Source organism: Elephas maximus, chromosome X (genome assembly GCF_024166365.1).
Source record: "Elephas maximus indicus isolate mEleMax1 chromosome X, mEleMax1 primary haplotype, whole genome shotgun sequence".
NCBI lineage: Eukaryota > Metazoa > Chordata > Mammalia > Proboscidea > Elephantidae > Elephas > Elephas maximus.
Genome location: NC_064846.1, coordinates 99349640 through 99373295, shown reverse-complemented (window position 1 = coordinate 99373295; position 23656 = coordinate 99349640). Strand labels below are relative to the sequence as shown.

General features: G+C 39.5%; 1 protein-coding gene across 1 annotated transcript in view; it reads right to left on the bottom strand.

Moving 5' to 3' along the window:
* The window catches only part of TEX11 (testis expressed 11), a 515004-nt gene that overhangs the window by 51019 nt on the left and 440329 nt on the right, over positions 1 to 23656 (bottom strand). The window contains 3 exon segments of the mRNA XM_049871470.1: positions 3846 to 3966; positions 6259 to 6367; positions 23534 to 23656. Of these exon segments, the coding sequence (XP_049727427.1) occupies positions 3846 to 3966; positions 6259 to 6367; positions 23534 to 23656 (353 nt within the window).

Genomic DNA, 23656 nt, shown 5'->3' with positions numbered 1-23656 from the left:
GCAAAAGTCAAATGAGGAGACTAGACTTATGCCCTGGGTGGTATCAGAGAAGGCCAAGAGACTTTCATCCCAACTGGCTGGTAACAAGGGTATCCCTCATTTCCCCTGTGGTGTCAGTGGATCCTAGATTTCCACTCTCACCCAGCAGTAAGAATATGCCACTGCCCCTCCCTGCTGGCATAGTGTCAAAGGAGGAACAAAATCTGCAAACACTTTTGGAGAACAGAATTTTCACCATCACCCACACTTAACTGTGCTCATGAGGAATCTCTACATGGACCTAGAGACAGTCATTTGAACAGAACGAGGGGATAATGCATGGTTTAAAGTCAGGAAAGGTGTGGGTCAGGGTTCTATTCTTTCACCATACCTATTCAATCTGCATGCTGAGCAAGTAAACCGAGAAGCTGAACTATATGAAGAAGAACGGGGCACCAGGATTGGAGGAAGACTCATTAACAACCTGCGTTGTGCAGATGACACAACCTTGCTTGCTGAAAGTGAAAAGGACTTGAAGTACTTACTGATAAAGATTCAAGACCACAGCCTTCAGTATAGATTATGCCTCAACATAAAGAAAACAAAAATCCTCACAAGTGGACCAACAAGCAACATCATGATAAATGGGGAAAAGATTGAAGTTGTCAAGGATTTCATTTTACTTGGATCCACAATCAACAGCCATGGAAGCAGCAGTCAAGAAATCAAAAGACGCATTGCATTGGGCAAATCTGCTGCAAAAGACCTTTTCATTTATTTATTTAGATTGTACTTTAGGTGAAGGTTTACAGAACTAGCGTCTCATTAAACAATTAATTTACATATTGTTTTGTAACATTGGTTGCCAACCCCACAGCATGTCAACACTCTCCCCTTCTCCACCTTAGGTTCCCGATTACCAGCTTTCCTGTCCCCTCCTGCCTTCTCCTCCTTGCCCCTGGGCTAGTGTGTCTATTTAGTCTTGTTTTGTTTTATAGGCCTGTCTAATCTTTGGCTGAATGGTGAATCTAAGGGGTGACTTCATTACTGAACTAAAAGGGTGTCCAGGAGCCATACTCTTAGGGTTTCTCCAATCTCTGTCAGACCAGTAAGTCTGTTCTTTGTTTTGTGTGTGTGTGAGTTAGAATTTTGTTCTACATATAGTTCTCCAGCCTTGTCTGGGACCCTCTATTATGATCCCTGACAGAGCAGTCTGTGGTGGTAATTGGGCACGATCTAATTGTGCTGGACTCAGTCTGGTGCAGGCTGTAGTACTTGTGATCCATCAGTCCTTTGGACTAATCTTTCCCTTGTGTCTCTGGTTTTCTTCATTCTCCCTTGCTCCAGACAGGGTGAGACCACTGGAGCATCTTAGATGGCCGTTTACAAGCTTTTAAGCCCCCAGACACTACTCACCAAAGTAGAACGTAGAACATTTTCTTTATAAATTATGTTATGCCATTTGAGCTAGATGTTCCCCAAGACCATGGTTCCCACAGCCCTCAGCCCAGTGATTTGGTCCCTCAAGGAGTTTGGATGTGTCTATGGAACTTCCATGACCTTGCCTTGGACAAGTTGTTCTGGCTTCCCCAGTATTATATACTGTCTTACCTCTCAGCAGAAAAAAAAAAAAATGGAACCTGTTGCCGTTGAGTCGATTCCGACTCATAGTGACCCTATAGGACAGAGTAGAACTGCCCCATAGAGTTTCCAAGGAGCGCCTGGTGGATTTGAACTGCCAACCTTTTGGTTAGCAGTTGTAGCACTTAACTACTACGCCACCAGGTTTTCCCCCTTCACCAAAGTTACCATTTATCTGTTGTTTATTTAGTGTTTTTCCCTACTTGACCCCCCACCTTGTAACCATCAAAGATTGTTTCTTTTTGTGTGTAAATCATTTCATGAGTTTTTATAGTAGTGGTCTCATACAATATTTGTCCTTTTGCGACTGACTTATTTCACTCAGCTTGATTATCTCACTCCAGATTCATCAATGTTGTGAGATACCTTGCAGATTCAATCGTTGTTCTTTATCGTTGTTTAGTATTCCATTATCCATATGTACCATAGTTCGTTTATCCATTTATCTGTTGATGGGTACCTAGGTTGTTTCCATCTTTTTGATATTGTGAGCAATGCTGCAATGAACATGGGCGTGCATATGTCTATTCGTGTCACAGCTCTTATTTCTCTAGGATATATTCCTAGGAGTGGGATTGCTGGGTCACATGGTACTTCTATTTCTAGCTTTCTAAGGAAGTGCCATATCATTTTGCAAAATGGTTGTACCATTTTGCATTCCCACCAGCAGTGCATAAGAGTTCCAATCTCCCTGTAGCCTCTCCAACATTTGCTATATTCTGTTTTTTTGATTCATGCCAGCAACGTCGGGGTGAGATGGCATCTCATTGTGGCTTTGATTTACATTTGTCTAATGGCTAGTGGTCTCGAGCATTTCCTCATGTGTCTGTTAGCTGCTTGAATGACTTCTTTGGTGAATTGTCTGCTCATATCCTTTGCCCATTTTTTAATAGGATTATTTGTCTTTTTGTTGTAGAGGTTGTCTTAGTCATCTAGTGCTGCCATAACAGAAATACTGCAAGTGGATGGCTTTAACAAAGAGAAATTTATTTTCTGACATTCTGGTAGGTTACAAGTCCAAATTCAGGGTGTCGACTGCTTTGGAAAGCAATTTGCAGTTCCTCAAAAAGGTAAACATAGAGTAATCATGTTGCTGTTGTTGCTAGCTGCAGTAGAGTTGGCCCTGATCCATAGTGACCCCATGCACAATGGAACGAAATGCTGCCTGGTCCTGTGCCATCCCCATGATTAGTTGCAGAATGGACCAGTAACCATACGACCCAGCGATTCCGCTCTTAGGTACATACCTAATTGAAAACATCTGTCCATACAAAACATGTACATGAATGTTCTTAGCAGCATTATTCTTAATGACTAAAAAGTGGAAACAACCCAAGTGTCCATCAACTGATGAACAGATAAACAAAGTGTGGTATATCCATTCAGTGGAATATTACTTAGCAATAAAGAGGAACAGAATAGTGATAAATGCCACAACATGGAGGAATCTCAAAAACATTATGCCAAGTGAAAGAAGCCAGACATAAGAGACCGCATATTGTATGATTCCATTTATATGAAGTGTCCAGGAAAAGAAAATCTATAGAGACAGAAAGCAGATCAATGGTTGCCTAGGGCTGAAGGTGTGAGCAGGGATTAACTGCAAATGGGCAAAAGGGAACTTTTTGGGGCAATGGAGATCTTCTAAAACTGGATTGTGGTGATGGCTGCACAACTCTCTAAATTTCCTAAAAATCATTGAATTGTACACATACAATGGGTGAATTTTATGGTGTGTAAATTATTTTTCAATAAAACTTTTTAAAAAAAAAAATCACTGAATAAACCTGCCCTGAAAAGAAACAGAACAAAAAAAACAGATGAGGAGGGACTAGACAACAGGTCTTCATTGTTCCTTCCACTCTATCACCTGCCTCTAAGAAATAAAAAATAGTGAGAATAAAATTACGCTTTTTCAAAAGGTTAATTCATCACAGGGAAAGTACTGACTCTACCAGGTTTTGAAAATACAAAATAACTAAAAATGCCAGGAAGTCCTGCTATTTTGATCTACTCTATAGTATACTTGTTTTAGAAAATTTCTACTTTAAGTTATTTACATTTCACAAACCCAGGGAAATTTTGTACTGTGTAACTACATTGTAATATGAATTTATTTACTTGAAAACTTATATTAGAAAGCATCACTCTACATAATTTCAAATACACAAAACAGTTCAGTTCTTTAAAATTAGCTGAAAGTTTAATATCACTGTTTGACTTACTGTGTGGCTAATAATGCTCACAGCATCTTCAAAATAGCCCCAAGCTTCTTCCAGGGGACAGAGCTCTGTACCTGACACCCGATCTGGCACTGAGAGGTTGATCAAGCTGTGCATACATTTGCTGGAAATCAAAAAGAGAAACACTCACCCCATAAGGAAAAAGATCATTGGCTTCAAGGCTAAAATAAGAAAAACTGAATAATCTCATCGGAGACTAAGAGCTTCGAAACACTTTGGAAAGCAGTTTGCAGTTCCTCTGTTCTTGCCTCAATTTTATCTGGCCTCCAACCTCAGAAGACAGATTTTTTTTTAATTAATTTTTATTGTGTTTAAGTGAAAACTTACAAATCAGGTCAGTCTCTCATACAAAAATTTACATATACCTTGCTATACACTCCTAACTGCTCTCCCCCTAATGAGACAGCACAGTCCTTCCCTCCACTCTCTCTCCTCGTGTCCATTCGGGCAGCTTCTGGCCCCCTCCGCCCTCCCATCTCCCCTCCAGACAGGAGATGCCAACACAGTCTCTTGTGTCTGCTTGATTCAAGAAGCTCATTCTTCACCAGTATCATTTTCTATCCCATAGTCCAGTCCAATCCCTGTGAAGAGTTGGGTTTGGGAACAGTTCCTGTCTTGGGCTAACAGAAGGTCTGGGGACCATGGCTTCCGGCGTCCTTCTAGTCCCAGTCTGACCATTAAGTTTAGTCTTTTACGAGAATTTGGGGTCTGCATCCCACTGCTCTCCTGCTCCCTCAGGGGTTCTCTGTTGTGTTCCCTGTCAGGGCAGTCATCGGTTGTGGCTAGGCACCATCTAGTTCTTCTGGTCTCAGGCTGATGTAGTCTCTGGTTTATGTGGTCCTTTCTGTCTCTTAGGCTCATAATTACCTTGTGTCTTTGGTGTTCTTCATTATTCCTTGCTCCAGGTGGGTTGAGACCTATTGATGCATCTTAGATGGCCACTTGCTAGCGTTTAAGACCCCAGACGCCACTGTTCAAAGTGGGATGCAGAATGTTTTCTTAATAGATTTTATTATGCCAATTGACTTAGATGTCCCCTGAAACCATGGTCCCCAAATCCCTACCTCTGCTACAGTGGCCTTTGAAGCATTCAGTTTATTCAAGAAACTTCTTTGCTTTTGGTTTAATCCAGTTGTGTTGACCTCTCCTGCACTGTGTGTTGTCCTTCCCTTCACCTAAAATAAAACTTATCTACTTTCACCACTATCTAATTAGTGGAAACCCTTCTCCCTCCCACCCTCCCTCCCCATCTCGTAACCATCAAAGAATATTTTCTTCTCTGTTTAAACTAGAAGACAGATTTTTGAAGCTATAAAAGGGGCAAACCAATCCTTCCTTTTATCATGCCTATAGTTAGTTGTCTTTCAGTCTTTTTTAACTTCCTGCCCTAGGGAGATGTGGCTGTTACTATAATTTGTGAGCTGGTTCAATTTACAAGCACTTTAAAGCAGATTGTTACATCCTCTAATGGGCAAGAGAATTGAGATTTTAATTGGGAATAATTCCAGAAGAACTGTCTCTTAAGTCTCAGAATAGGAAGACTGCAATGAAGTTTTTGAGGGAAAAATCACATAACATATTTTTCCCTATGTCTGGGCAGGGAAGGATTACCCAGTAATATGTAAAACCTAGGTGAAATTGTTCACCACAGATTAGTAAATAAACAGAAGTAAGCCCATGCTTACTGGGTCATCCATCCCTGTCAGGGGCTGTAAATTTGCAAAGAGGCTTTGAATTCTGTAGGAAGGTGCTGTGGGGTTGGGAGAGAGACAGATGCCAGCCATACCTGGAAGCAGAATCTTTGACGTGTGAGAAAATGTGAAACTGTTCACTGCAGGTGATATGGTAAACAAGGTAAGCTCTGTGCTTACCTTGCTTATTGGATAACCTGCCCCTGTGTGTGGGCATAGAAAACATATACAATCTCCAATAAAAAATATTTTATGTTATGTACAGCACTTATTGGTCTTTAAAGAAAGGTGTTTAGAAAAAAACTATGAGGCCAATATAGCAAATTGTTAACATTTGTTAAATTTGGGTGATGGATACATTGATATTTGTTCTATTAATCTCTACTTTTCTGTACATTTGGAATATTTAGTATTAAATAGTTATACACTTAGACTCACACAAAGAAGCAAAATTTCCGTCTTTTTTCCTCCTTTGGGAAAACCAGACTCCTTAATCTTGCTAAATAATTCTTGGTCTGTAATACAACTCTTAATATGGATGGAGCTGTTCTGAGGACTTTTTAGCCAGAATTACAGGCGAGTGCCTCCCCTTAATCATCTTTAAGTCAGACCAGCTGAATGTGATTGATGACTTATGGGGCATTGATTATAGCTCTTTTGGCTGTGAAAAAGCCTGGACTAGGTGCTGAATTACATTTACTAACCTGTATTTCAAAACATCGATTGAGTCTTTCTTTTTGTGGAGCAATAAACCGCTTTTCAGGGCCTTTAGAGCAATGGAGGGATAGTGTACAGGCATTTCCATCACTAATGCTATAGGAAGGAAAGAAAAAAAAATTTAAATACCATAATCTCATTCATCATAGTTTTTATCCCAGGCTACAATTTGCTTTCTCTAGCTAAACTGTTGTAAATCTACTGATTTACAACAACAATAACAAAACACAAAAACAAAACCAATTTTATAAAGTGATGACTCCACAGATGCTTTCAGAGATAGCTTCTACTTTTGAACAGAGTAACATGGTAGGATTTCCAGGTTACACCCTTTCTTCAGCAAGCATCAACAGAGAACCTACTGTTTCCGTGACCCTGCACATAGTCATACTGTGAAGCAATGATCTTGCACACCAGAGTCAAGGAGAGGCACACCAAGTAGGAAACAAAGGACATCAGTAAAAGGACACTAATTGAAAGCAGATTTATAATATTATATGCTATGAGTTTTTTTGGGTTATACTGTTTTTTAAAAATTATTATTTTGTTGCTGTTGAGAATATACACAGCAAAACATACACCAATTCAACAGTTTCTACATGTACAATTCAGGGACACTGATCGCATTCTTTGAGTTGTGCAACCATTCTCACCCTCCTTTTCTGAGTTGTTCCTCCTCCATTAACATAAACTCACTGTCCTCTTAGGTTCCTATCTAATATTTTGAGTTGCTGTTGTCAATCTGGAGCCCTGGTGTCACAGTGGTTAAGAGCTATGGCTGCTAACTAAATGGTCAGCAGTTCAAGTCCACCAGCTGCTCCTTGGAAGCCTTATGGGGCAGTTCTACTCTGTTCTATAAAGTTGCTATGAGTCGGAATAGACTTGATGGCAATGGGTTTGGTTTTTTGGTTTGGTTGTCAATCTGATCCCATATAGATAGATCTTAAAAGAGCACGACGCTCAAGGCAGATGTTCTTTACTAGTTGTCTTACTTATCTAGTGCTGCTATAACAGAAATACCACAAGCGGATGCAGGGGAAGATTATCCAATAGGCAAGGTAACTACGGTGTTACTTTGCTTACCAGATCATCTGTAGTGAACAATTGCACATGGTCTGAAATAGATTTACAACAACAATAACAAAACACAAAAATAAAACCAATTTTATAAAATGATGACTCCACAGATGCTTTCAGAGATAGCTTCTACTTTTTGAACAGAGTAACATGGTAGGATTTCCAGGTTACACCCTTTCTTCAGCAAACATCAACAGAGAACCTACTGTTTCTGTGACCCTGCACACAGTCATACTGTGAAGCAATGATCTTGTGCACCAGAGTCAAGGAGAGGCACACCAAGTAGGAAACAAAGTACATCAGTCAAAGGACACTAATTGAAAGCAGATTTATATTATAATATGCTGTTTTTTTTTAATTATTATTTTGTTGCTGTTGAGAATATGCACAGCAATTGTTCACTACAGATCAGTAAGTAAGCACAAGTAAGCCCATTTTTACCTTGCTTACTGAGTCATCTGCCCTGGTCAGGGTTTGTAAATTTGAAAGGAGGCTTTGATTCTGTAGGAGGTGCTGTGGGGTTGGGAGACAGATGCCAGCCATATCTAGGAGCAGAATCTTTGATGTGGTGAGAAAATGTGAAATTGTTCATTACAGGTAAGCACTGTGTTTACCTTGCTATTGGATAATCAGCCCCTGAGTGGATGGCTTTAACAAACAGAAATTTATTTTCTCACAGTTCCGGAGGCTAGAAGTCCGAATTCAGGGTGCCGACTCTAGGGGAAGCCTTTCTCTCTCTTTCAGCTCCGGAGGAAGGTCCTTGTCTCTTATGAAGACTTCTGCTTCTGGGCAGTCTTCACGTGGCTTGGCATCTCTCTTTACCTATCTCTGCTTCTCTCACTTGCTTGCTTAATCTCTTTAATATCTCAAAGAGATTAACTCAAGACACACCCTACACTAATCCTGTTTTATGTGTGCAACAAAGAGAACCCATTCCCAAATGGGATTATAACCACAGGCATAGAGGTTAGAATTTAAAACACATATTTTTGAGGGACACAGTTCAATTCATAACACTAATTAAGTTAAATTATTGTTGGGTATTAAGCAGGGCTTCTAACGGTTCCTTTTGGTTCCTCAAACCCATGATGATAACTTGCATTTTTCACCCCAGAGATAATGAATCAGAATGTACAGTTTAACAAGATCCACAGGTGATTCTTATGTATAATAAAATTTGAGAACCACTGTTTTACTAGTGATTCTCAGAATTGTTCCCTAACCAGTAGCATTAGCATCACCTGGGAACTTTTTGGAAATGCAAATTCTCAGCAGGTGTTCAAATTGGAATGAACCTGTTCAAAGCCTTGGTGTTAAGAAGACTTCAGGGGATATTTTTGGTTTAAGTGTTCAAGATTATCTCAGGGCAATAGTTTCAGGGGTTCATCTAGCCCCCTTGGCTTCAGAAAGCCTGGACTCCATGAGAATTTGAAATTCTGCATTTTTCTGCTTTTGGTCGGGATTCCTCTATAGAACCCTTGATCAAAATGTTCAGTAATGGTAGCTGGGCACCATCCAGTTCTTCTGGCCTCATGGTAAAGGAAGCAGTTATTCATGGAGGCAATTAGCCACTTATTCCATAACCTCCTCTTATTCCTGACTCTCCTTCTTCCTCTTTTGTTCCAGATGAATAGAGACCAATTGTTGTGCCCTGAATGTTTGCTTGCAAGCTTTTAAGACCTCAAGCACTACACAACGAACTAGGAGGTAGAAGAGATGCACTAAAGACATTAGTAGGCCAGTTAACTGGGATGTCCCATGAAACGATGACCCTAAACCTCACAACTTCATCTCATGTGCTGGACATATTATCAGAAGGGACCAGTCCCCGGAGAAGCACATCATTCTTGGTAAAGTAGAGGGTCAGCAAAAAAGAGGAAGACCATCGACAAGATGGATTGACACAGTGGCTGCATAACAACGATTGCGAGATGGCACAGGACCAACCTTGTTTTGTTTTGTTGTACACGGGGTCTCTATATGTAGGAACCGACTTGATGCCACCTGACAACAAAAACAAATCTTCAAAACGATGGAACCAAATCCCATGAGGTGTTTGGTTGTACATAAGCAGCCTCAGTAGCTATCCCCCCCACCTTTTTTGGTCATTGTTGTAAATAAATCACATGAAATTTTCTTTTTAATTGTGTTTTAGATGAAGGTTTACAGAGCAAACTAGTCTCTCATTAAACAATTAATACACATGTTATTTTGTGACATTGGTTGCCAACCCCATGACACGTCAACACTCTCCCCTTCTTGACCTTGGGTTCCCCATTACCAGCTTTCCTGTTCCCTCCTGCCTTTTCGTCCTTGCCCCTGGGCTGGTGTGCCCCTTAAGTCTCGTCTTATTTTATGGGCCTCTCTAATCTTTGGCTGAACGGTGAACTTCAGCAATTACTTCAGTACTGAGCTGTAAAGGTGTCCTGGGGCCATACTCTCAGGGTTTTTTCAGTCTCTGTCAGATCGGTAAGTATGGTCTTTATTTATTTATTTTGTGAGTTAGAATTTTGTTCTAACATTTTTCTCCAGCTTTGTCCAGGACCCTGTGTTGTGATCCCTGTTAGAGCAGTCGGTGGTGGTAGCCGGGCACTATCTAGTTGTGCTGGACTTAGTCTGGTGGAGGCTGTGGTAGTTGTGGTCCATTAGTCCTTTGGACAAATCTTTCCCTTGTATCATAGTCCTCTAGTGCTGCTATAAAAGAAATACCACAAGTAGATGGCTTTGGCAAAGAGAAATTTATTTCTTCACGGTAAAGTAAGCTAAAAGTCCAAATTAAGGGCGTCAGCTCCAGGGGAAGTCTTTCTTTCTCTGTCGGCCTTTTCATCAATCTTCCCCCAGACCAGGAGCTTCTCCATGCAGGGACCGTGGGTCCAAAGGATGTGCTCTGCTCCCTGCACTGCTTTCTTGGTGGCATTAGGACCCCCCTCTTGAGAGATACAAGGTGGTGCAGGCCATAACCCAGGGGAACTCCCTTTACATTAGCTCAGGGATGTGACCTGGGCAAGGGTGTTACAATCCCACCCTAATCCTCTTTAACATAAAATTACAGTCACAAAATGAAGGACAACCACACAATACTTGAAATCACGGCCTAAACAAGTTGACACATATTTTTGGGGGGATACAATTCAATCCATGTCACCTTGTGTCTTTGGTTTTCTTCATTCTCCCTTGCTCCAGATGGGGTGGGATGAGTGGAGTATCTTAGATGGCTTCTCACAAGCTTTTTGGACCCCAGACGCTACTCACCAAAGTAGAATGTAGAACATTTACTTTATAAACTATGTTATGCCAATTGAGCTAGATGTTCCCTAAGACCATGGTCCCCACAGTCCTCAGCCCAGTAATTTGGTCTCTCAGAGAGTTTGGATGTGTCTATGGAGCTTCCATGACCATGCCTTGGACAAGTTGTGCTGTCTTCCTCAGTATTGTGTACTGTCTTACCCTTCAGCAAAGTTACCACTTATCTATGGTCTATTTAGTGGTTTTTCCTCCTACCCCTCCGCTCCCTCGTAATCATCAAAGATCGTTTCTTTTTGTGTGTAAACCATTTCATGAGTTTTTATAGTAGTGGTCTCATACAATATTTGTCTGTTTGTAGTTGACTTATTTCACTGAGCATAATGCTCTCCAGATTCATCCATGTTGTGAGATGCTTTGCAGATTCATCATTATTCTTTATTCTTATGTAGTATTCCGTTGTATGTACCATAGTTTGTTTATCCATTCATCTGTTGATGGGCACCTACGTTGTCTTTATCTTTGTGCTATTGTGAACAATGCTGCAATGAACAAGGGTGTGCATATGTTTATTCGTATGATGACTCTGATTTCTCTAGGATATATTCCTAGGAGTGGGATTGCTGGATCATATGGTATTTCTAACTTTTTAAGGAAGTGCCACATCCTTTTCCAAAATGGTTGTACCATTCTGCATTCCCATCAGCAATGCATAAGAATTTCGATCTCCTTGCAGCCTCTCCAACATTTGTTACTTTGTTTTTTTGATTCATGCCAGTAATGTCAGGGTGACATGGTATCTCATTGCAGTTTTGATTTGCATTTCTCTAATGGCATTTTTTAATGGCTAGTGATCGCGAGCATTTTCTCATATATCTCTAAGCCGCTTAAATGTCTTCTTTGGTGATTTTTTTTTTTTTTTGGTGAAGTGTCTGTTCATTTCCTTTGCCCATTTTTTGGTTAGATTATTTGTCTTTTTGTTGCAGAAGTGTCGGATATTCCTGCAGATTTTACAGATTAGACCTTTGTCAGATTTGTCACAGCCAAATTTTTTTTTCCAAGTCTGTAGGTTCTTTTTTTACTCTTTTGGTGAAGTCTTTTGATGAGTATAAGTGTTTAAATTTTAGAAGATCCCAGTTATCTAGCTTATCTTCTGGTGTTTGTGTTGTCAGTCATGGTTTGTGTCCTGTTAATTCTGTGTACTGGGGCCTCCAGAGTTGACCCTATTTTTTCTCCTATGACCTTTATAGTTTTTGGTTTTATATTTAGGTCTTCAAGCCATTTTGAATTAGTTTTTGTTGTATGGGTCCTGTTTCATTTTTCTGCAGACGAACATCCAATTATTCCCATACTGTTCGTTAAAAAGACTGTCTTTTCTCCATTTAATGGACTTTGGGCCTTTGTCGAAGATCAGGTGACCACAGGTGGATGGATTTACATCTGGGTTCTCAATTCTGTTCCATTGGTCAATGTGCCTGTCATTGTAACAGTACCAGGCTGTACTGACTACCATAGCTGTATAGTAGGCTCTGAGGTCAGGCAGTCCGAGTCTTCCTACTTTATTCTTCTTCAGTAGTGCTTTACTTATCTGGGGCCTCTTCCCTTTCCATATAAAGTCAATGATTAGTTTTTCCGTCTTGTTAAAGAATGCTGTTGGTATTTGGATTGGGATTGCATTGTATTTGTAGATTGCTTTGGGTAGAATTGACATTTTCACAATGTTAAGTCTACCTATCCATGAGCATGGTATGTTTTTCCATTTAAGCAGGTGTCTTTTAGTTTCTTGACGTAAGTAGTGTTTTGTAGTTTTCTTTATATATAGGTCTTTTACACTCCTGGTTAGATTTATTCCTAAGTATTTTATTTTATTTTTTGGTGCTATTACAAATGTTATTGTTTATCTGATTCCTTTTTTGTAGTTCTCTACTTTATAAGAATCCAACTGATTTTTGTATGTTTATCTTGTATCCTGTGACTTTACTGAATCTTTCCAGTAGTTTTTTCATGGAGTCTTTTGGGTTTTCCATACTATCATATCTGTAAATAGGGACAGTTTTACTTCTTCAGTAAAGGAAGAAGTTCTACTTCTTCCAGTAGTTTTTTCGTGGAGTCTTTTGGGTTTTCCATGTATACTATCATATTGTCTGCAAATAGGGACAGTTTTACTTCTTCCTTACCAATTTGGATGCCCTTTATTTCTTTTTCTCACCTTATTGCTCTAGCTAAGACTTCCAGCACAATGTTAAATAGGAGTGCTGATAAAGGGCATCCTTGTCTTGTTCTCGTTCTCAGGTGGAATGTTTTCAGTTTTTCTCCACTGAGAATGATGTTGGTTGTTGGTTTTGTATAGAAGCCCTTTATTATGTTGAGGAATTCCCTTCTATTTTTAAGTTATTGAGAGTTTTTATCAGGATTGGGTGTGGGACTTCATCAAATGTCTTCTCTGTGTCAAATGAGATGATCATGTGATTTTTCTTTTGTTTTATTTATGTGGTAGATTATTTTGATTTATTTTTCTAATGTTGAATCATCCTTGCATACCTGCTATAAATCCCACTTGGTCGTGGTGTATTATTTTTTTTACATGCTGCTGAATTCTATTGTCTAGAATTTTGTTGTGAATTTTTGCATCCATATTCATGAGAGATATTGGTCTATAATTTTCTTTGTTGGTGGTGTCTTTCCCTGGTTTTGGTATCAGGGTTAAGCTGGCTTCAGAGAATGAATTCAGAAATATCCCTTCCATTTCTACATTCTGAAATAGTTTGAGTAGTGCTGGTATAAGCTCTTCTCTGAATGTTTGGTTGAATTCTCCAGTGAAGCCATCTAGGCCAGGTTTTTTTTGGGGGGTGGGGTGGGGAGCTTTTTGAATTACCTTTTCAATTTCTTCTCTTGCTATGCATCTGTTCAGATTTTCAACTTCAGTTTGTTTTTAGTTTGGGTAGGTAGTGTGTTTCTAGAAACTTGTCCATTTCCTCTAGATCTTCAAATTTGTTGGAGTATAGTTTTTCATAGTAGTCTGTTATGATCCTTTTTATTTCTGTTGGGTCTAATGTAATGTCCCCCATTTCATTTCTTATTTGAGTTATTTGTGTCCTGTCCTGTTTTTCTTTTGTCAGTTTGGCCAGTGGTTTGTTGATTTTGTTGATCCTTTCAAAGAACCAACTTCTGGTTTTGTTGGTTCTGTCTATTGTTTTCCTATTTCATTTATTTCTGCTCTGATCTTTATTATTTTCTTTTCTGGTGGTGTGGGCTTCTTTTGCTGTTCTCTTTCTATTTTTTCTAGTTGTGTAGCTAATGTTTTGATTTTGTCCCTTTCTTGTTTTTTGATGTATCTATTGCTATAAATTGACCTCTGAGCACTGCCTTTGCTGTGTCCCAAAAGTTTTGGTATGATGTGCTTTCATTCTTGTTTGATTCTAGCAATTTTTTGATTCCTTCTTTGATTTCTTCTATTACCCAGTAGTTCTTAAGCAGGGTGTTATTCAGTTTCCATATATATATATATTTCCCCTTACTCTTCCTGTTGTTAATTTCTACTTTGATGGCATTGTGATCATAGAAGATACTTTGTATTATGTCAATGTTTTGGATTTTGTTGAGGGTTGCTTTGTGGCCTATTCTGGAGAACGTTCCATGTGCATTGGGAAAGAATGTGTTCTTTGTAGCTTTTGAGTGGAATGTTCTACGTATGCCTATGAGGTCAAGTTGGCTGACTGTGGCCTTTAGATCTTCTGTATCTTTGTTGAGTTTCTTTCTAGATGTTCTGTCCTTTACCGAGAGCGGTGCGTTGAAGTCTTCTACTAGTACTGTGGAACTGTCAATTTCTCTTTTCAGTGCTTTTAGAGTTTGTTTTATGTATTTTCGAGCCTTGTCATTGGGTGTGTAGATATTTATTATGGTTATGTCTTCTTGTCCGATTGTCCCTTTAATCATTATATAATGCCCTTCTTTGTCTTTATGGTTGATTTTGTTTTAAAATCTATTTTATCTGAGATTAGTATTGTCACCCCTGCTCTTTTTTGGTAGCTGTTTGCTTGATATATTTTTTTCCATCCTTTGATTTTTAACAAATTGATGTCTTTGTTTCTAAGGCGTGTCTCTTGTAGACAGCATATTGATGGGTCCTTTTTTTTTTATCCTTTCTGTCACTCTCTGTCTCTTTATGGGTGCATTTAAGCTATTTATGTTCAGTATGATTATTGATAGGTGTGAGTTTATTGCTGTCATTTTGTAGTGCTTTTTTTGGTGTTGGCATTTTCTTTGTTTTTTCTACTCTGCTTAATTTCTTTTGTGTGTGTGTGCGTGTGTGTGTGTGTATTTGTGGATTTTGTGTTTACTGAGACTTTATGTTTTTCTTTTTTATTTTGATGAATAGGTTTGTTAAATTTCTTTGTGCTTACCTTGAAACTTACCCCATCTTCCTAAGTTTGAACCAGTCTTTTATTACATGATAATGCCTTGACTTCCTCTCCATTTGAGAGTTCAATACCAACAACTTTTATTTCCTTTTTTATTGTTCTGATGTTGTCATTTACAGATCGACCTCTCTGGTTCCCTGTTGTAAAATTTTTAGTTTTGTTTTATCTTTAAGAGCTCATTATCTAGGTTGGTATCTGGCTCATGCTGTCTTATGTGCTAAATTCAGGTTGTTGGTTCTCTAGCTGAAGGACTCCCTTTAATAGTTTTTGCAAATTGTTTTTTTTTTTTTATATATTCCCTTAATTTCTGTTTATTTGGAGATGTCCTAATTTCACCATCATATTTGAGTGAAAGTTTTGCAGGATATATTATTCTTGGTTGGCAGTTTTTTCTTTCAAAATTTTATATATGTCATCCCATTGCTTTCTTGCCTGCATGGTTTCTGCTGAGTTATCAGAGCTTAGTCTTATTGTTTTCCCTTTGTATGTGACTTTTTGTTTTTCTTGAGTTGCTCTAGGATTCCTTCTTTATCTTTGGTTTTAGTGAGTGTGATTATGATATGTCTTTGTGTTTTTCTTTTGAGGTCTATCCTATATGGGGTTTGTTGAACTTCTTGGATTGTCAGCTTTTCATCTTTTTTGATATTAGGAAAGTTTTCTGTCCGCAAATCTCAATGACTCTGTGTTTTCCATTTTCTCACCGTTCTGGAACTCCGATCACATGCAAATGTTTGGTTTTGATTGTATCCCATATTGTTCCCAGGGTTTCTTCATTTTTCTTCATTCTATTCTCTGATTTTTCCTCAAAGTGGTATCCAAGGATTTGCCTTCAATTTCACTGATCCTGTCTTTCATTGTTTCAAATTTGCTCCCAAAACCTTCCATTGCACTGTCCATTTCAGAAATCTTGTTGTTTGTCTTTTGAATTTCTAGTTGCTGTTTTTGTGTGATTTGTAGTTATTTATTTATTTTGGCATTATGTTCCTATATTATTTTCCTGATTTCTTCCATTATTTTGTCTGTCTTTTCCATGATTGTCTATTTTTTCCTTATTTTTTGTCTGCATTTTCCTTCATCTTTTGGAGAACTCTGAATATTAGAGTTCTGAATTCCCTATCAGGTAGTTCCAGTGCCTTTTCTTCTAGCAGAAGGTCATCTGGTGGTTTATTTTGGTTGCTTTCTGGATCCATATTCTCCCTTTTTTATGTTTTGATATTGTCTGCTGTCTCCAGGACATTCATTAATTATTTTCTTCATTTATTGATTGCAGATTTGATTGTTTCATGCTGATTTTTGTTTTATTTTGTTATGTCTGGGCAGGTGGGCTGAGTGTGTTTTGTTGCTTGCTCACCTGTGGGCATGATACTTCTCACCATCTTTTCCAGGTGGGCAGGGTCAGTCACTCAGCTATGGTCCAGTAGGGTGGGTCCAGCGGGGGTGGAGGAGCGGGGATGGGTAGTTTTCAGCATGAACTGTGGGTCATGGGGGGGGGCTGGGGGGCATTGCAGGGCAAGGTCCGGGGGACTGTGTCAGTACTGTTTGAGGGTGTGGCACCTGGCACATGTTCAAATAGGCAGGAAGAAAAGGAGAGGATGTGATGTGCAGAGCTAAGTGGGTGGGTGAAGGAAGAGAGAGAAACAAAGACAAAAAAAGTTAAAAAAAAAAAGGAAGACAAAAAATGAAGTAAAAAAAGTAAATAAAATGGCGGTGCGGTAGGATTCGGCAGGTGGCGTAGGGAAAACCTGGTGAGGCCGTGTGCTGGTGGCTCTCGAGCCAAGCAGTGTGAGTCAGCCTGTTGAGAAGCATCAAGTGTGGTGCATGGTGCTAGGTGGGCAGGAGAAAGAAAAGGAAAGAGGGGAGATAGAGAAGAAACCAACAATCAAACAAATAAAAAAATATAAAAACAACAGCAACAACAAAAATGTGGTAGTGGAGGCACCTGCTGTTGGGGGCAGGGCAGAATTGGGGTGGTGGTGAGCTGATGTCTCTCTTGCTGGGTGGTATGGCATGGTCTGTCAGGAAGGGGTGGTGGCACTGAAGGGCCTAGGTGGCAGGGAGAAGAAGGGGAAAAATAAAGAAAAAAATTTAAAAATGGCACTGAGGGAGCTGGCCTGTCAGGGAGGCACAGAGCTGGGGAGGCCGTGTGCCAGAGGCCCTCCAGCTGAGCAGTACAGCACAGCCCGCCAAGACGTTGGGGGCAGTGCATGGGGCTGGGTGGATGGGAGAAAGGAAAGCAAGGAAGGGAGTGAGAGAGAAGAAACAATAACAAAAATAAAAGAAAAAACCCCAAACAAACAAACAATAAATAAAATGGCACTGAGGGAGCCGGTTGGTGATGGTGGTGCAGACATGGGGAGGCCGAGCACAGTGACTCTCCAGCTGAGCTGTGCATCACAGCCTCTCCAGGAGTGGGGATGGTGCACAGGGCTGCATGGGCAGGAGAAAGGAAAGAAAGAACAGAAATAAAACAAACAAACAAACCAAAAAAAAAAAATCACAGCCTGCCAAGAAGAGGAGGGGATGGCACACGGGGCTAGCTGGGGTGGGAGAAAGAAAAGGAAAGAAGGGAGAGAGAGAAAAGCAGCAACAAAAAAACCAAAAACAAAGAAATCAAAAAAACAAAAATACAAACCAGAAAAGCAAACAAACAAAAATGGTGCTGAAGGGCCTGGCTGGTGGGAGCAGAGTGGACCCTGGTGGCAGTGAGCTAGTGTCTCTCCTACAGAGCAACTGTGGCTCATTGGCAAGCAGCAGAGGCCATTTAGAGGAAAGAAGGATGGGAGGTGGGAAAGAGTGTATCCCTGGTTATTGGGTGTTCTGTCTCCTGCTGGGAGCTCTGTGGAGTTGCCTTCCCGTACTCACTGTTCAAAGTCCTTGGTGGTTCACGTCTAAGATGGCCGATCCTGGCAACAATGAGCTGGTGTATCTCCGGCGGAGTGGCCGTGGCCGATTAGCAAGCAGCAGAGGCCTCGTACAGGGAAGAAGGGTGTAGGGTGGGAAAGCATGTATCCCTGGTTACTGGGTGCTCTGTCTCCTGTTGGGAGCTCTGTGAAGTTGCCTTCCTGTGCTCCCTGTCTGAATTCTTTGGTGGCTATAGCCCAAGACGGTGAGTCTGACCACATTAACTGGTAGGGGACCTCCGCTCTGTAGCTCTTCTCGTTCTCTGTTCTCTGTCAGTTTCTTATCATGTTTGGCACTTGATCGACTTCTTTATTCCTTCATTTGGTACTTACGGTTTTAGAATTGACGTTTGTATCTGTTTTACTTAGTTTTTCGGATCTTTGCTACAGAGGGATGGCATGGTGCTTCTGTCTATAGTGCCATGTTGGCTCTATTCCCACTAGTAAAATTTTGCTGAAGATCATTCAAAAGCAGTTGCAGCAGTACATCGACAGGGAACTCCCAGAAATTCAAGCCAGATTCAGAAGAGGACATGAAATCAGGGATATCATTGCTGATGTCAGATGGATTTTGGCTGAAAGCAGAGAACACTAGAAAGATGTTTACCTGTGTTTTATTGACTATGCAAAGGCATCCAACTGTGTGGATCATAACCAATTATGGATAACATTGCAAAGAATGGGAATCCCAGAGCACTTAATTGTGCTCATGCAGCACTTGTACATAGACCAAGAGGCAGTTATTCAAGCTGAACAAGGGGATACTGTGTGGTTTAAAATCAGGAAAGGTGTGCATCAGGGTTGTATCCTTTCACCATATTTATTCAATCTGTATGCTAAGCAAATAATCTGAGAAGCTAGACTTTATGAAGAAGGATGTGGCATCAGAATTGGAAAAAGACTCATTAACAACCTTTGATATGCAGATGACACAACCGTGCTTGCTGAAAGGAGTTAAAGAGGACTTGAAGCACTTACTGATGAAGATCAAACTACAGCCTTCAGTATAGATTACATTTCAACATAAAGAATACAAAAATCTGAACAACTGGTCCAATAAGCAACATCATGATAATTGGAGAAAAGGTTGAAGTTGTCAAGGATTTCATTTTACTTGGATCCACAACCAACTCCCATGGAAGCAGCAGTCAAGAAATCAAATATGTATTGCATTGGGCAAGTCTGTGGCAAAAGACCTCTTTAAAGTGTTAAAAAGCAAAGATGTCACTTTGAGGACTAAAGTGCACCTAACCTAAAAAAAAAACCAAAAAACTCATTTCCGTTGAGTCACCTAACCTAACCTAACCTAACCTAACCTAACCTAACCTAACCTAACCTAACCTAACCTAACCTAACCTAACCTAACCTAACCTAACCTAACCTAACCTAACCTAAGCCATCGTATTTTCAATCACCTCATATGCATGCAACAGCTGGGCAATGAATAAGAAAGACCAATGAAGAATTGATGCCTTTGAATTATGGTGTTGGCAAAGAATATTGAATATATCATGGAGTGCCAGAAGAACAAACAAATTTGTCTTGGAAGAAGTAAAGCCAGAATGCTCCTTAGAAGTGAGGATTGTGAGACTTCCTCTCATGTACTTTGGACTTGTTATAAGTAGGGACCAGTCCTTGGAGAAGGACGTTATGCTTAGTAAAGTAGAAAGTCAGCAAAAAATTGTAAGACCCTCAACAAGACGGACCGACACAGTGGCTGCAACAATGGACTCAAACATAGCAATGATTGTGGGGATGTTGCAGGTCCAGGCAGTGTTTTGTTCTGTTGTACACAGGATCGTTATGAGTTGGAACTGACTCACCAGCACCTAACAACAACAGCTGTTCCATATAAAGTTGAGGATTTGTTTTCCATTTCTGTAAAGAAGCCTGTTGGGATTTTGACTGGAGTTGCATTGAATCTATAGATAGCTTTGGGTAGTAATGACATCTTAACAATATTAAGTCTTCCAATCCATGAAAACGGATTGACAATGCAATTCCTAGGTATTTTATTCTCTTAGATGCTATTATAAATGGAATTATTTCCCTAATTTCCCTTTCAGATTTCTCATTGCTGTTGTATAGAAACCCAACTGATTTTCGTTGGTTGAACTTGTACGTTGCAACTTTGCTAGATTCCTCTATTAGCTCTAGAAGTTTTCTTGTGGAGTCTTTGGGATTTTCTATGTATAGGATCATATCATCTGTGAATAGAAATAATTTTACTTCTTTTCCAATATGGATACATTTTATTTGTTTTTCTTGTCTTACTCCTCTGGCTAGGACTTCCAATACATTATTGAATAGAAGTGGTGAGAGTGGGCACCCTGGTCTTATTCTTGATTTCTGGGAGAAAGTTCCCAGTCTTTCTCCATTAAATATAATGTTGGCTGTTCATATATGCCCTGAATCATATCGAGGAATTTCCCTTCTACTCCAATCTTCTTTAGGGTTTTCATCAAGAAAGTGTGTTGAATTTTTTCAAATGCTTTTTCTGCATCCATAGAGATGATCATGTGGTTGTTTTCCTTTGTTCCATTGATGTGGTATATTATGTTGATTGATTTTCTAAAGTTGAACCATTCCTACCTTCCTGGAATAAATCCCACTTGGTCACAGTGTGGAAACCCTGGTGGCATAGTGGTTAAGTGCCACGGCTGCTAACCAAAGGGTCGGCAGTTTGAATCTGCCAGGAGCTCCTTGGAAACTCTATGGGGCAGTTCTACTCTGTCCTATAGGGTCGCTATGAGTCAGAATCAACTCGACAGCACTGGGTTTGGTTTATTACCTTTTTTTGGTCACAGTGTATGACTCTTTTAATATGCTCTTTGATTCTGTTCATTAGAATTTTGTCGAGGGTTTTTCCATCTATATTCACAAGAGATATTGGCCTGTGGTTTTCTTTTCTTGTGGTGTCTTTTGTTCGGGTATCAGGGTTATGTTTCCTTCAAAGAATGAATTAGGGAATATTCCTTCCTTCTCTATCTTTTGGAAGATTTTAAACAGTATTGGTGTCAATTCTTCCCTAAATGTTTGGTAGAATTCCCCATTGAAACCATCTGGTTGACGACTTTTTTGGGGGGGGAGGTTTTTGATCACTGATTCTATCTCTTCACTTGTTATGGGTCTGTTTGGACTTTCTATTTCTTCTTAAGTTTGGATAGGTTGTATGCTCCTAAGAATTTGTCCATTTCATGCAGGTTATTCAGTTTGTTGCTGTATTTTATTTCTAATACTCTGTCGTAATTCTCTTTATTTCTATTGGCTCAGGTCATGGATTGAATTGTGTCCCCCCAAAATATGTGTCAACTTGGCTAAGCCCTGATCCCCAGTATTGTGTGGTTATCCTCCACTTTGTGATTGTAATTTATGTTAAAGAGGATTAGGGTGGGATTGTAACACCCTTACCTAGTCACATCCCTAATGTAGTGTAAAGGGAGTTTCCTTGGGGTGTGGCCTACACCACCTCTTATCTCTCAAGAGATAAAAAGGAAAGGGAAGCAAGCAGTGGGGGGGTGGGGGTGGGGGGACTTCATACCACCAACGAAGCAGTACCAGGAGCTGAGCTCGTCCTTTGGACCTGGGGTCCCTGTGCGGAGAAGCTCCTAGTCTGGGGGAAGATTGATGAGAAGGCTGACAGGGAAAGCCTTCCCCTGGAGCTGATGCCCTGAATTTGGACTCTTAGCCTATTTTACTGTGAGGAGATAAACTTCTCTTTGTTAAAGCCATCCACTTGTGGTATTTCTGTTATAGCAGCACTGGATGACTAAGACAGTTCAGTTGTAATGTCCCCACTTTTATTTCTTATTTTGGTTATTTGTATCTTTTCTCTTTTTTTTCCAGTCCAGCAAAAGGTTTGTCAATTTTATTGATCTTTTCAAAGAACCAGCTTCTGGTTTTATTGATTCTATTGTTTTTCTGTTTTATTTATTTCTGCTCTGATCTTTGCTATTTCCTTTCTTCTGGTAGGTTTAGGTGTAGTTTGCTCTTCTCCTTCTAGTTCTTGGAGTTGTTGAGTTAAGCTGCTCATTTATCTTCTTCTTTTTTCATACAGGCATTTATTGCTTTAAGTTTCCCTCTGAGTACTGCCTTTGCTGCATCCCATAAGTTTTTTTAAGTTGCTCTTTCATTTTCATTTGACTCTAAGAAATTTATGATTTCCGTTTTGATTTCTCTCTTGGCCCATTGACAGTTTAATAATGTGCTGTTTAATTTCCCTATATTTGTGTATTTTCCAATTTTTTTTTCTCTTTTTGATTTCTAACTTTACTCCATTGTGGTCAGAGAAAATACTTTGTATGATTTCAGTCTTTTTAAATTTATCAAGACTTGCTTTGTGAGCTAACATGTGGTCTATCCTGGAGAATGATCCATGTGCACTGGAGTAGAATGCATATTGTGCTGTTGTTTGGTGGAGTGTTCTATATATGTCTGTTAAGTCTAGTTGGTTTATAGTGTCATTCAGGTCCTCTGTTTCCTTGTTGATTTTCTTTCTAGATGTTATGCTCAGTATTCAAATTGGTGTATTGAAGTCTCCAACTATTATTGCACTGCTATCTATTTCTCCGTTTAATTCTATCAGTTTTCGCTTTATATATTTAGGTGCTCCGATGTTGGGTGCATATATATTTGCTAAATCTTCTTGATGAATTGACCCTTTTATCACTATATAATGTCCATCTTTATCTCTTCTAACAGATTTTGTCTTAAAATATACTTTGTGTGGTATTAAGATTGCCACCCTAGTTCTCTTTTGGTTATTATTTGCATGGAATTTTTTTTACATTATACTGTTTTTGTCAATACTAAAGATAAGAAACAGTTGACATGAGAGTAAGTGTCAGAGATAACTAACCCCCAAATTTCTAGATGCATTTAATAGGCCTCTAGAATTGGAGTTCTACTATGCAAACAGCAGAGGCTACTATGACATGTCCGTAAAGTATATACTCTCTGTTCCGTGGATCTAGGAATTCTGTTTTGGCACACCAAGGAAAGGCAAATGGGACTCCTGTGTTTCTAATACCTTTGTCAATCACACTCATGCTCCTGAGAAAGGTGAGAGATAAAAAGGTAAGATGATTCAGCCATTTCCTGCAGTATATTCCCAAAGAGGCTCTGGGCCCCCAAATACTACTTTCAGCTAAACCAGAAAATACAGGGTGGCAGTTGTGTTAAAAAATACCAGCAATATTCTTCTGAACAATTCGATTAATTGCTTAGATACCTTTGAATGGAGAAACCATTTATTATAATTTCTAGTGAGCTTAGTAAAACTAACCTTCTGAAATGTAGTGATTGTGTAGTGATATAATTAAATTCTACAAATAAAATAAGTACAAGCACCTATTATGAGCAATGCACTTTGCTAGGGTTTATAATAACAACAAATATAGGTAACGATTGCTCATGGCCCTAAGGAGTTTATAATCATATATAAAGATAACTGCACAAATGATTGTAATACAAAATAGTCTAGGAATGACGTTAGAGAGAGAGAGTAACAAAGTGCTATGAGGGTGCAGGTATGAGAGGTATGAGAGAAGAGTAAAGATAAGAAAAAAGTAGTAAGATCTAAATGGGCACTAGCCTTACAAAAGCATAAATATAGCTCTTACATGCAATTGTTTCAAATGTTTTACTTTCCAAATGAGGTAATTCCCACATTGACTCCAGGAAGCTGTCCAATGATGGATCATTCATTTTGGCTTTAATTTCAAACTCATACAGCAGAAGAATGT